The sequence below is a fragment of the Trachemys scripta genome, chromosome 1 (assembly GCF_013100865.1).
Source record: "Trachemys scripta elegans isolate TJP31775 chromosome 1, CAS_Tse_1.0, whole genome shotgun sequence".
Taxonomy (NCBI): Eukaryota; Metazoa; Chordata; order Testudines; family Emydidae; genus Trachemys; species Trachemys scripta.
In genome coordinates this window covers 136,995,746-137,010,271 of record NC_048298.1, presented here as the reverse complement: position 1 = coordinate 137,010,271, position 14,526 = coordinate 136,995,746, and the positions used below count along the sequence as shown (strand labels likewise).

General features: G+C 45.3%; 1 gene segment (V, D, J or C); it reads right to left on the bottom strand.

The window, feature by feature from the left end:
* Positions 1-13,447, bottom strand: part of LOC117885264 — a gene marked incomplete in the record, with an annotated part of 15,327 nt that extends 1,880 nt beyond the window's left edge. The window contains 3 exon segments of the C gene segment in view: positions 2,729-2,746; positions 3,173-3,508; positions 12,961-13,447. Of these exon segments, the coding sequence occupies positions 2,729-2,746; positions 3,173-3,508; positions 12,961-13,219 (613 nt within the window).
* Positions 13,448-14,526: the final 1,079 nt, after the last annotated feature.

Genomic DNA, 14,526 nt, shown 5'->3' with positions numbered 1-14,526 from the left:
TCATAGACTCATAGACTTTAAGGTCAGAAGGGACCATTATGATCATCTGGTCTGACCCCCTGCATGCTGCAGGCCATAAAACCGTCCCTACCCCTTCCCTGGACTCTGCTGTTGAAGTCCCCAATCCTGTTTTTAGTGACTGCAATCGGCAGAGACCCTCCTGCTAGAGATCCCTGCCCCATGCTGCGGAGGAAGGCGAAAAACCTCCAGAGGCTCAGCCAATCTGCCCTGGAGGAAAATTCCTTCCCGACCCCAAATGTGGCGATCAGTAAGACCCCGAGCATATAGGCAAGAGTCTCCAGCCCGACCCCGTTAGCCATTATACTATTTACCCACCATTGCTTGGCTTTCCTTGACTACTATGTTTTACCATTAAACCATTCCCTCCATAAACTTATCTAACTTTATCTTAAAACCAGACAGGTCCGTCGCCCCCACCGTTTCCCTCGGTAGGCCGTTCCAATATTTCACCCCTCTGACGGTCAGAAACCTTCGTCTAATTTCAAGTCTGAACTTCCCCACGGCCAGTTTGTATCCATTCGTTCTGGTATCCACGTTAGTACTAAGCTGGAATAATTCTTCTCCCTCCCTTGTATTAATCCCTCTAATATATTTAAAGATAGCAATCATATCCCCTCTCAGCCTTCGCTTTGTCAGACTAAACAACCCAAGCTCCTCTAGTCTCCTTTCGTACGACAGCTTTTCCATTCCTCTGATCATCCTAGTGGCCCTTCTCTGCACCCGTTCCAGTTTGAGTTCATCTTTTTTAAACATGGGAGACCAGAACTGCACACAGTACTCCAAATGAGGTCTCACCAGCGCCTTGTACAACGGAAGCAGGACCTCCTTATCCCTACTAGATATACCTCGCCTAATGCATCCCAAGACAGCATTGGCTTTTTTCACCGCCACGTTACATTGTCGACTCATAGTCATCCTGCGGTCTACAAGAACCCCTAGGTCCTTCTCCTCTTCCGTTACTTCTAACCAATGCGTCCCCATCTTGTAACTAAAATTGTTATTAGTCATCCCCAAATGCATCACCTTACACTTTTCACTATTAAATTTCATCTTATTTCTGATACTCCAATTCACAAGCTCATTCAAGTCTCCCTGCAGGATATCCCTGTCCTCCTCCGAATTTACAACGCCTCCCACCTTCGTATCATCTGCAAATTTTATCAGCCCACTCCTGCAATCGGTTCCGAGGTCAGTTATAAATAGATTAAATAAAATGGGTCCCAAAACCGAACCTTGAGGCACTCCACTAGTAACCTCCCTCCAACCCGACAGTTCACCCTTTAATACAACCAGCTGCATTCTCCCCAGTAACCAATTCCTTATCCACTTCTGGATTTTCATATCGATCCCCATGTTTTTCAGTTTAACCAATAATTCCTCATGGGGTACAGTATCAAACGCTTTACTGAAATCCAGGTATATTAGGTCCACCGCATTTCCCTTATCTAATAAATCCGTTACTTTCTCAAAGAAGGAGATCAGATTCGTTTGGCACGATCTGCCCTTCGTAAAACCATGTTGTAATTTATCGCAATTGCCACTACCCTCCAGGTCCTCAACTAGTTTCTCTTTCAGAATTTTCTCTAACACCTTGCACACTACAGATGTTAGACTAACAGGCCTGTAGTTACCTGGATCACTTTTTTTCCCTTTCTTGAAAATAGGAACCACATTAGCTATTCTCCAGTCTAACGGGACCACCCCCGAGTTTACAGATTCATTAAATATTATCGCTAACGGGCCTGCTATTTCCCGCGCCAATTCCTTCAATATTCTCGGATGTAGATCGTCCGGTCCTCCCGACTTAGCCCCATCAAGGCGTTCGAGTTTTGTTTCCACCTCGGATACGGTAATCCCCCATCCCGAATGCCCCTCTATAGTGGTGCTAGTATCCCTAATACCTTCATTGGCCTCATTAAACACCGATGCAAAATATTCATTAAGATATTGCGCCATGCCTAGATTGTCTTTAATCTCCTCTCCGGCAATAGACTTCAGCGGTCCCACTTCTTCTTTCTTTGCTTTCTTCCTATTTATGTGGCTGTAAAACCATTTGGCTGCCTATGGCTGTACCATCAAGGAGGGCTGGATCCAAAGCTAAAGATTGTCAACCCTGGCCAGCAATTGGTTTGAAGACTGCTAAGGAAAACCTAAGAGTTTGAAGAAGTGGTGGCGACTCAGAAGGTGGCAGCCTTCCCCCAAAGCTAACATTGATCCCAATACATCAGTGTGGTGCTAGGGGGTGCTGTGCTGCAGAGAGTGGGGTAGGTGACTCAATAGGGGGTGCTGTCCCTTCTGAGTCAGTACTGAACCTATTGACCCAGTGTGGTCTTAGGGGCTCTGTGCTGCTGAAGGTTATATCTTTAGGATGAGATCTAAAGCTGAGTTCCTGGCCAGTGGTGGTTAGTACAGGTCCCACAGAACTTTTTGTGAGTGGAGGGGTGTGAGTCCCAGTGTATGTTCCTATGCACATACTCACACGTGCACACCCACATCTCTGTGAACCAAGAAACATGTACACACATGTGCACCCACACATACAAATATGCACATAAGCACATGCACACCTGTGCATGACAGCATGAATACATATGCCCACATGCACAAACATCCACAGCAGTAAATCAATGTATACATACGTGCATGCATACCTGAACATTCATGTGCACATGCATACCATACAGAGGGAGAAGGGGCTTTAACTGACCTTCTGAGACACTGCAATCTGAAAGGAGAAACAAGCAGAAGTTAGTATCTGAGCCCAGCTATATGTGCCTTTTACAAGGAACTCCCAGTTTCCCACAATTTATTGGGTGGGGGAAGGGTGGAAGGGAGAATTATGTGTCTATTCACTAGCTTGTAGGAGAGCTGATTTGGATTCCGGTCTCAGATCCCAAGGGCTGGCAGAGGCTGGAGTGTGGCATACAGTGGTCCTGGTGCCCCAGGGTTTAGCAAATTGCTCTGCTTTGCAGAACTCTGCGGTGACAATTCCCACTCTTGGACTCTCTCTTGGGACAGCAGTGATTTAAGTGGTGATGACGTAGTGTGCTGGGCAGGAGCCCTGCCTTCCATTCCAACTCCTAACCCTACAGGTGGGAATGCTGAAGAGGCCAGATCCCAGCACACTAGGGCTTTTGTGCTCAGTACTCACCAGCTACACCACTGATGACTTCATCATATGTTTGTGTCTTATTCCCGCAGAATTCAACACCGCAGTGGAATACGTTCTTGGGGTTGGACCATTCCTGGAGTGAGAGCCTCAGGCGGCTGGTCAGTGAGTATTTTTCTTTGTTTTTGTCCATAAGAGATTCATCCGTCCTCACCCCTTCTTTCCTCTCAACACCATTCACCCGCCAAACCAGCTTGATGTGGTCAGGGTAGAAACCTGTGACCAGGCACACCAGGGTGGCCTTCCTCTTCTCTTTGATCTCCTGTTTCGATGGGGGAAAGATGGCCACTTTGGGGGCAGTGATGTTGGACACATCCTCTGGAACAGAAATCAAGATGACACAGAGAGCCCTGCACAAACCTTCTCCTGCCTTGTGCCAACAACCCCTCCTGGATCCATGTATCTGACTCTGAACGTGTTGTGTGAGGAGGGAGATGCTTCTAGAGGCAGATTCAATGACCTCTTTAGAACTCTACACAGAAGGCCCATCATTTTAAATCAAAAGAGAAAATTATATTTTTTTATTATACTGTACTCGAGTCTCAATCAGTAACCACTGTATATGTACCACTTCCACTGAAGTCAATAAGAAGTGTTGGCTGCAGAATCTGGCCCCAATATTTAAAAAAAACAGCTACAGAGCAAATGTAAAGTCTCTATATCTCGTCATTGATTGAGCCCTGTTGCTCTGTAATTCCTTACTGCATTGGGGTGCTCTGTTTCACCTCAGAAAAAGATGCTGAAGACTGCACCCTCCTTTTGCTACCCAAACTTTCCAATCTCTCAGCAAGCTCTCCTTGCTTTCTCTCCCGCAATTTTAAAAAGGACAAAAGAAAGAAAAAATCCAGCCCACAAATATCCAAAGAGAAGCTTGAGACACAAGCCCAAGACTGTGAATGTTTTGTTATTTAGCAAACAAACAAACAAACAAACAAACAAACAAACAAACAAACAAACAAACCCTTCCTTACCCAGGACAGTCAGTTTGGTTCCTGTGCCAAAATACTGTTCATATCCAGAGCACAGAGACACAGGGCAGTAGTAAAACTGAGCAAAGTAGCAACTTACGGTTCAAGGGCTTGACTCTACACACTCCTCACACAGGCTGAATTCTCATTGAAGTCAATGGAAGTTTAGCCTGAGTAGGGACTGCAGGGCTAGGCCTGTGGTGTCTCTCTATAGAGACAAAATGAACACATGTGAATAAAAACCTATATGACCATGAAAGGCACATAGGGAGGACCTCTGCTATTGATGTACTTCCCACTTTCACAGGACTCATCAGCTCCATCGCTTCCACTACAGTTTTCTTTATTCTGCTCTTGACTTTGCAGTGGCAGAGGGGATACTACACCCATTCCACAAGGGGAGTCAATTCCATGGCCCACTTCCTCTGGCTCATAATAATTTTTTCCTATTGTTTAATACTAGATTTTCCTTCCTGGATGCTAGGTTTTCCATCTTTGTCCTGCCATCTTCTGAAAGAGATCCCCATTCTTCCTCCACAGATATTATTTCTTCAAGGGAATGATGTCTAGACAGTGCCTTATTAGACAGAGGGGGCAGTGGGTTTCAATGAACAGAGCACCAGACTCTGTGGGCCAGATTTTCAAAAGAGCTCAACTCACGTATATGCAGCAAACTAGGAGGACAGATTTTCAAAGGCTCAGCATGTTGGGTGGAGAGCTCTTTTGAAAATTGGGCCAGGAATAAAGAGGTTTGGGTTCTGTTCCCAACTAGGCCACACTTGTTATGTGACCTTGGGCAAGTCACTTAACTGATCTGTGCCTCAATTTCCCAAGCTGTAAAACTTGTAATGTCCACCCAGCCTAGTGAAGTGCTTTGAAATCTATGGATGCAAAATACTAAATATTATTATGAAGAGTTTTCTTACCACATTCCTAGTATATATGATTAAATTAACACGTTATCTGTGGACCTATATGAATATAGCCTAAAAATCAAGCTATTAATTACAGATGGTTGAATTTTTTTTGTTTCTAATTGTTTTATCAAAAAATTGGAAACATTCTGTAGAAATGTTGACTGAAATAATGTGTTATCGTTTTCTTCAAAAATTTTCTGATAAAAGAATTCCTATTTTTAACTAGTGCTCCTATTCATCCAACCTCCCTGTGTCTCTTCTACCAGCATTACAGAGGGATTGTATGGGCTGTTCTAATATATTGCAGAACCAGGAGTACATGGATAAGAATTGTGAACAGAAAAAATAAGGCTGACCACTCAACAACATTTCCTCATGGTGAAGGTCTGTTAAGTTGTGTCTGCAAATAAGTGTGTCTGAGTGAGCAGAATCTCAGCCCTTAGACATGGGGCAAAGACTTGTTTCATTACGCCTACTGTACCCCCTCTTCTCAAGCAGAGCAAGGCTATTCCTTACAGCAGTGACTCTCAACCTTTCCAGACTATTATACCCCTTTCAGGAGGTTGTTTGTCTTGCATACCTCTAAGTTTCACCTCACTTAAAAACTACTTGTTTACAAAATCAGACATAAAAATACAAAAGTGTCACCGCACACTAGTACTGAAAAATTGCTCACTTTCTCATTTTTACCATATAATTATAAACTAAATCATGAGCCCCAGTTTGAGAAACAGTATGAACTAGTCATTGTCTGTATGAAATTTTAGCTTGTACTGACTTTGCTAGAGCTTTTCATGTAGCTTGTTGTAAAACTAGGCAAATATCTAGGTGAGTTGACATACCCCCTGGAAGACCTCTGCATACCCCCAGGGATATGTGTACCCCTTGTTGCGAACCACTGCCTTACAGTACACTCTCAAGGGGCTTCGACCATTTCCCTTTGGAGACTATTTCAAGGTCTCTCCCCACACACACTAGAAATGATTCCCGATACACTATGTGAAGGATTTCTCTTTAATTCAGTTCCAGCCCCTTTATTCCTAGTTATTGCCTCATGGATACGCTTAAAACCAATCATCTTCCTCCTTAGTATTTCATCCTTCCCTGTCTTTCTCTCTTGTGTGTCTTCTTTGTCTGTTTCCTTTTTTATTCCTTTTTTTCATCACCTTTTTATTACAAATCCAGCACACTCTCCTTAAATATGCTCTCCAGACATGTCCCAGGCAGATCACATAATGTTAGGCACAGAATTATCTTTTCTCATATAGATTGGTGCAATCACAAACCAGCAAGAAAAAAAATTCTGGGGGTGAAATGCTGGCCTTATTAAAGTCAGTGGGAGTTTTGCCATTGACGCCAAGGGAGCCGCGATTTCACCCAAGTGTTTTACACCTTCCTTTTTCAGATCTTCCCAAAATGAAAATGCCTTTTATTGGCTATGGGTTTCTTAAGAAATGTACAGATCCCACTGGGCTGCTAGAGAAAGATCATGAGATGATAAAACTATTTATTTTTCTTACCTAGAACTGTGAGTCGGGTTCCGTCTCCAAAATATTGCACTGAACCAGAACCAGAGTACAGCATTTCCCCCCCATGCTACAAATGCCCTGGAACAGAGACTCGTTTCTACTTACCTGCTTTTCATTATTTTATGTTTCTCTGCTTCATCCCTCACTCTCTGTTTTAATCTCTGTCTGTCTGTTTCTCTGTCCCTCTTTTCTCTAGATTAACCCCATTAGAGACAAGTTCATCAATTTGGCTGCCACCAGAAATGGTTCTAAAAACTGTTTTTTATTCTAGTCTCTTTGCCTGCTATTTTCTTTCTTTGTTTGTTTGTTTCTCTCTTTCTACTCACCCAGAACTGTCAGCTGTGTCCCTGCTCCAAAATACTGTGTGTTTGCTCCAGTTCACAGCCTCTTGGAGCTGCACCAAAACCATCCCTTCCAATCCTTCTCTCCATCCAAACCCCACCAAAACCACTCTACACTCCTTAGGGACTGGGCAGAACAGGGTTGCTTTGGTAGAGATAGGGGATACTGCCATCTCCATAAAGTGCCGTTAGATTGTATTTAGTCTATTTTCTCCTAGCCAGTGCAGAATTGTTCTCTATAGTCTACTCTCCTGGGCTTTGTCCTGCCCTAGTTTTAAATAACTCAAGCAATGACACTTGTGGAGAATATTCTACATGCTGCTATCCACCCCAAAGGCTTCCTTCTTCATTCAGTTTTACCAATTCATGCTTCAAGAATCCTGCCCCTTTCACACTCCCAAACCCAGTCCTCTCCCAGCGTGGGGCATATGTTATGTTATTTTGTCATCATGTTCACTCACCCAGAACTGTCAGTCGAGTTCCGGCTCCAAAATACTGGATGTTCGTGGAGCACAGCTTCACATTGCAACATCAAAACTACTCACTACCCAGTTCTGGAGTGCTCCCCACGAGATGCCATTGTTAACCCTTAAAATGCTGGACTCTTCCAGAATCGTAGCCAAAGGCATGCTCAGGAGAAAGTATGTGCATCTAGCCATCTAGCTGTGCTGTCTCAGCAGCATTTAGAAGACTAATATCCTGTATGTGCTCCCCAATGATGATTTGGATCAGACCTCATATTTCAAAAGACCCCTCATTTCCCTTTCCACAGTAAAGCACCTCATCCCCTGCTTCTGCACCTCAGCCTCAGCATCACCACACACTCCCAGGGTCAATGTTTATCCTCCAAGTTCCTTCTCCCACCTTCCCCCTCCTTTACACCCCCATCCAATCTCGCTGTTTGTTCTATGATTCTATGATTCTCCCAGCTGCTGCAGGATAGTCCTGTTGCTAATGAATCTCTGTACCCTCAATCTTCTTCCCCTCACCACCTTTTCAGGGACAGATGCTACCTTAGACATTGCAATAGGAAGACAGAGTCATCCCAGGAATTATACTGGATCGGGATGGAGGAGGGGGCAGAGGCACCACCTCTGAATAGGTGTAGTATAATTGTGGGCTGCTGGCACTGCATGGGCTTCATTTCTAAGAGAGTCCAGCTAGCACCCTAAGTGGGCACTGAGCAGGGTTCCAGGTGTTTCCATCAGATATATATTGCAATCTAGATATTGAGTATCACTCTAGGGGCCCATGTGCTCTCCCTTCTTTCTCTGATTAGATTTGAGATCTCCTCCCATTCCAGACTTGAAGGAGATGCTCCAGCCATTAACCACATGAGATTAGAACCATATACAGTCTTAGTCTTTCTTTCTTTCTTTCTTTCTTTCTTTCTTTCTTTCTTTCTTTCTTTCTTTCTTTCTTTCTTTCTTTCTTTCTTTCTTTCTTTCTTTTAATTTTATTAGCATGGCAAGAAAATGTTGGCAAAGTTAATACTGCAGTTGTCTATGCCCAGGACAGGTTTAATATCAGTAATGGGGCTGATTAGTTTGTTCTCTTCCCCAGTCATCAACTCCCTTCCTCTCCCTCTGTCTCTCTCAGTGTCTCTCCCCAAACCTTTTTCTTGCTGTATTTACCAGCCTATGACCTGTTAGCTCTGTCCCAGACACTATTGCTGGTATCTCTTACCCAGAACTGTGAGCCGTGTTCCCTCTCCGAAGTACAGTATATTTGCAGAACACAGCCTGACACCCCTATCAGCAAAGTTCTCGCTGGAGAGGGGAGAGGAGGGAAGGAAGCGGTGGGCTGCAGTGAAGGAGAAGTTCTCTTCCTCCTCTTCACTGTCAGCCAAAGACCCTGAAATCTCCCATCTGTCCTTCCCCAGGAGAGCAATTCTTGGCCTCTGGGTGATGAGGGAATCTGTCTGTTTGGGAGTGCTGAACACAGCATTGTGGTCCTAGAATCAGGTCACATTCCATCCAGCTTTAATCCTTTCCAGCCTTCCACCTTCTTTCCACCCACTCCTCCAAGCCCACACAGGAGGGCTTCTCCTTGCATAAGGAGTGGGAGTTACTCCCAGTGTGAGTTACTTGTACCCTGTTTGTATAGTGCTTTATGCAATCCTAGCCTTCATTGTCCTAAGCAATTCCCACTTCCCTTGGGCCACTCCCCATCCCATACCCTGCCATTGCACAGCCTAACAGATCTTCTGATCTGCCTGTTAAGACATACTCACCCCTTTGCAGCCTGGTATTCCCCCCTTTTCCTCAGTTTTATCCTGTTGATGCTATACTTACCCTCTTGGAGCACCCTAAATAATTCCTCCCCCTGCTTACCTTTCCCATGCATGTAGAATGCTTAGCTGGCATTTAGTCAAGTGAAACATATTTTATTTTAATTGTTTCTCATCCTTCAGCCCCCTTCTGCTCTGTCAATATCTTTCTGGCATTGAGGGACCCAGAACTGAATGCAGTTTTCAAGATATGGTCTCAGCGGAGCTGTAGAGAGCGGGTCTATACCATGCATGGCATTCTCAGTAGGGTCTGAGCATCACTGACTGGTAAATACTGGTCTCTGTCTATCTGTGTGGAAGATGACAATGTGTCACCATAGAAGCCTCTCCCAGGGCCAGTGGCAGACAACTGTTAGATCCCCGCAATTTTGCTGGCTGCCTCCACTTACCTAAGACAGTCACTTGGGTCCCTTGGCCGAAGTTCAGCGGGGAATTGTAAGAACACAGCGTGAAACTGTTATAATCAAAGTGAACGTCTTCAAAGGCAGAGGCAGCCAAAATGTAAAGCCCAAGGGAGCCTTGATCTCCTCTCCTGCAGCAGTTGCTGGAGGCTAGTAAACACTAGTCACAGGAGTATGGGGGGAACCTGTACATTTTGTGTTCTCATGGCATAAGCTGCTCACTGGCTTGTGCCAGCAGGTAATTGTTCCCCATGCCATGTAACACTAGCACAGAAATATCTGTTAATAGCTTGCCCTAAACCTTTCCAACCTTTGCTTCAGGCAGCTGCTTCCCGTTCTTTCTGTTTCCATTTATGTAGATAATTCTCTGTTCCTTTGGAGGGATCTACAGACTCTGATCAAGTCCCACCATCACCTTGAGCCAGCTCTCCCCTGGGTTACATACAATGAGCTCCCTCAGTCTCTTTCTTGAAACACTCAAATCGTGGCACGAAGGCTTATTGCCTTGCTTTCTATATTATCTCCAGCTTTATTATTTTTAGTTCAAGTAGCGAGATGTTTTGGCGAATTCTCATCCCTTCTCCGAATGGCTTCCACATTCACATTCTCTGACTCCACATGTCTCTTTGCCTCTGTCCCTGTCTGGGTTCTTCTGTGTGTTTTTCTTTTTCTCTCCATTTCTTTGTTTACTTAAATGACCAAGGACCACTTTTTATCCTGCCACCCACTGAAACCAGTGCAACTGTGGGAAAAGTTAGCTACTAAGGTAAAATTGAAACGATAAGGTAGAATGTCCACCTTTCTCATGGTTACATATTAGACACCGATCTTATCGGGGTTAAATGGGAAAACGCCCACTCTCCTTGCAATGTGTCTAACCAAAAAAGAAATAGTTATATGGGGAAAAATTCCCTCAGACAAGAACTGTCGATTTTGCTAAGCTTGGTTCAGAGATACTTTGGAAGATGCATTTTCTTACCTAGAACTGTGAGCCTGGTCCCCGCTCCAAAATATACTGGCTGTGTGTTTACACAGCCTATTTGCTTACTGCTAAAACCTCCAGGCAGTAGCCCAAATGGCAGTGATTATTACCCTGAAATTTCTGTTAAGGTGAAGGAGACATTAAACCAGGCTTCCTTCTAACCTCTAATTGGAGCACCCAGTGCTGGCATAGTGTCAGTGCTATGGGGAAGAGGGGATGATGCCCCATTGGAAGGCACATTAAACTGCTTTGGAGGAGACATTAAACTTGAGCTCCGTTCTGCTCAACCCTCATGGGCTGTTCCAGGTGGAGATTTGAGAACCACAGGGCACCTATTGGAAAGAGTTGCTGTCCAGACAACATTTCTTCGCTTTCAGCTAAAACACATTGTAATGCCAGAGGCTACATACCAGTGATAGTTGAGCTCAGAACATCAGCTACATTTGTTTGCACAATATGCTGCACTTAAAGTGCTTTGGGGAGACAAAGAAAGTGACAAGCTTTGAGAGAAAAAAAATCCTTCTCCAGATCTTCCCATGGACTCTTTGCCCACCTGCCTCATAACACTGAGCCTCTTCAGGCTATACAGGCACTAGAGGAGATATTCCAGGACACCCCTGATTCCCAACCTGATCCCTTCCAAAATTTGCCAGTGCCTTTACAGCAGTGACTTTTAATCTGCTTGGATTTCACTTACCTAGCACTGTGAGCCTGGTGCCCTCGCCGAAGTAAGCTTCAGCGTAGTTACACAGTGATAGACCCACAGCCTAGAAACATCCCACAGTCTAGAAACACCACTGCCCCCCAAGGGGCTGCCATTTCTCAGGTGGACCTTGTTCTCTGCTCCTTTTACCCTTCCTTGAATCCTGAATTTACCTGGTGAAATGTCAGCCTGATGCCTATTTGCAAGCCTCTGGGAATTTGGGTGTTTGAGTCACATCATAGAAGTTAGAGATAGCAAAGATTTACCTTCCTTCCCAATCCCATAGACAGGGCAGGATTACCCCCTGCAGTGCAGTCTCTAGGGCTTTCTCCCGGTACTCACTTTAAATGATCCTGGAAATGGGGCCTCCTTTCCCTCTTTGCACCCTTGCAAATAGTTCTCATACCTACCGTTAGTCACCTTTATCCAAGCAATTACATTCATTTATTCCTGTCTAGTAAATCAACCCCTTACTGCTGTCTGTTGCTCGTGTCAGACATCCCTTCACTAATAGACCTTGCTTGGGATAATAGACAGAATGTCCACGAAGAAACTTACCCAACACTGTCAGCCTGGTACCCTCGCCAAAGTACTGTGGTGTGTTTACACAGTGCTATGAAGAGGTACAGGAATCACCTGCCTTCAGCTATGGGAATAAGGCAGCCTCAGGGAAGTTACCAGTTGGGGGAGAGGGTGTGGATTATCTAAAGAGACACAACAGATTTAGGTAATCTTATATAAGATAATGTGTCTTCCGCTCCCTGCCCCCCCAACAACCTCCAAGCACTGAGTACAGTGTTAGAAAATGATGTTTTTATGGAGGACAGATATGATGAAAAACCCCTGTGTTCATTTGGAATAACTCTCTCTCTCTCTCTCTCTCTCTCTCTCTCTCCACAATCTCAACCCCACCCCACAACCGAGTCCAGGTTGAGACTCCTGTTCTCATGTAATTTTAAAAGCAGTGACCCTTTCCTGCAGTCAAAGGGCAGTGGTGGTGGTGTGCATGGGGAAGGGAGGGGAATCTTCTTCTGGATTTCACCCATCCCATACTGCAACCTGTTCCTTCAGACCCTATTCTGGACAAATTTGCACACATGACTTTTTCATTTACTCTTGAAAAAGGTATTTCATTGTCACCAATTATTTAATGCCTGAGCTTCTTTCCTTACCTAATACAGTCACTCGTGTCCCGGAACCAAACTGTGCTGGAGATGAATCACAGCGCTACAAAGACCATCTCAAAATACACCGCTCCCCAGAGCAAAGGTGGGGAGGGGGAACTGTGATAATCAGCTTGTAACACCCAGGGAGGAGAGGAAACAGACCCTATTTGGGATAATAGACAGAATGGCCCAGAGGAAACTTACCCAACACTGTCAGCCTGGCCCCCTGGCCAAAGTATGGCTGGCTGTGTTACGAAATATTGTCTAGTGATAAGATGGATTAGGCTGTGGGACGGTCTCCCACAGGGAAGTGGTGGAAGCCCCTCATGTGAGACATTGAAAACTGGTCTGAACAGCATCCTGGAGAATCTCCTGTAGGGTATACTCTCACCTGGGAGAGTTGGGGGTGGGAGGATGGAGAAGATGGGAGGTGATAGGCTTTTTTAGATCCCTAATTCCTAGAAGTCACTTACCTAAGACAATGAGTCTGGTCCCCTCTCCAAAGTACACAGTGCTGCCAGAACACAGTGTTGCTAGGCCTGGCAAAATCAACCACGGTTTTCCCCAGCCACGTTGGGGTGGGATTCCGGCGACACTGGCCCCTCTGGGAAAGACACTTTGAGACACCGATGGAAGGTGCAGAAAGGTGGCATGTGGAGGAACGTGGCTGCCATGTGGCTTGACTTTCAAAGGCAACCACCCACATTTTATTCCTCCACAGAGGATGCCCATCTGGTGCAGACTGTCCTGTCCTGGGGTGTCCCATAGATAGAAGAGCTATTGGGTGAGCCAAAGGGAATCTCCTCCCACCGGGGTCTGCTGTGTGGTCTTGGTTAGGAGTCATCCTTTGTGGATCTGGCCCAGGAACACTTCAGGGTTGGGATGAACAAAACCTTGAAAATGTGCAGTTAGCTCCCAGTGGAGCCCTGGGTGTCAAGAAGTGCACATACCCCAGGGGCCCTTGCATCCTATCCACTACGTGAGGGAGGTTTTTGTAAAGGCCTCCCTAGGGAATGTATCACCGTGGCCCTGCTGTCCCCACAACCGTTCAACCTCATACAAAAACATCTCCTCCCTCAACCCCGCCCCAGAGACACCCAGCAGAGGCAGGGCCTGGGGAAATGGCAGGGTTGGTGCTTATACTGAATAAACCAGGGGAAACAGATGATGTTGCTGGGGGTGATCGTACCAAACAGACACCTGGCCGGATAGAGGGGTTCCTGGGTTTCTCTAAGCAGGAACTTGTTATGCTCTCTCTGCTCCCTCCCTACTACCCCTCACTAAGCCAAACTGGTACTTATAGCTTACGAGAGGGAGAGGGGAGCTGTGACAGGTGGGAAACCACACAAAGTTACCCAGCCTAGACTCATGTACAGACAGCTGTGCAGATACATATAGATTGTAGGCAGTGTTGTTGTAGTCATGTCAGTCCCAAGAAATTACATGTAGCTCTGACACACTAAGTAACTTTCCCAGACCTGAAGATGAGCTTTGTGTAGCTGGAAAACTTGTCTCTCTCACCCAAAAAAGTTGGTCCAATAAAAGATATCACCTTACCCACCTGGTCTCTCAGATACACATAGAGACATGAATACAAGCACATGATACAAATGACACATAATACTGAGTGGTTACACTGTCCATTTCAGAGAGCCAGCACACCGCGCAGCTCACTGGGTCTGACTGGCTCCTGTAGAGGAACCATTTCTAGGGTATGTGGAAGTCAGTGGAGGTTTTTATCTGACATGGAACCTGACTCAAAATGCTTGGCAGTTTTAATTTGGATTCCAAATCCTGGTGGTTTCTTTCAGCAATTAATATTAACCACAATAGTCAGTCCTTACCTAGTACAGTGAGATGAGTCCCCTCCGCGAAATTTAGCATGCTGCCTGCAGAGCACAGTAGTAGGGGTCTGGTAGGAAACTGAGCAGCTGCCTCCCCCTCCCCATAAGCAATACTGTGACTATGGGGGAGCTATGATCCCTTTTATTGTCCCCACCATCATAATTAGTGTTTTGTTTTACAAACTGTTTTCTGTT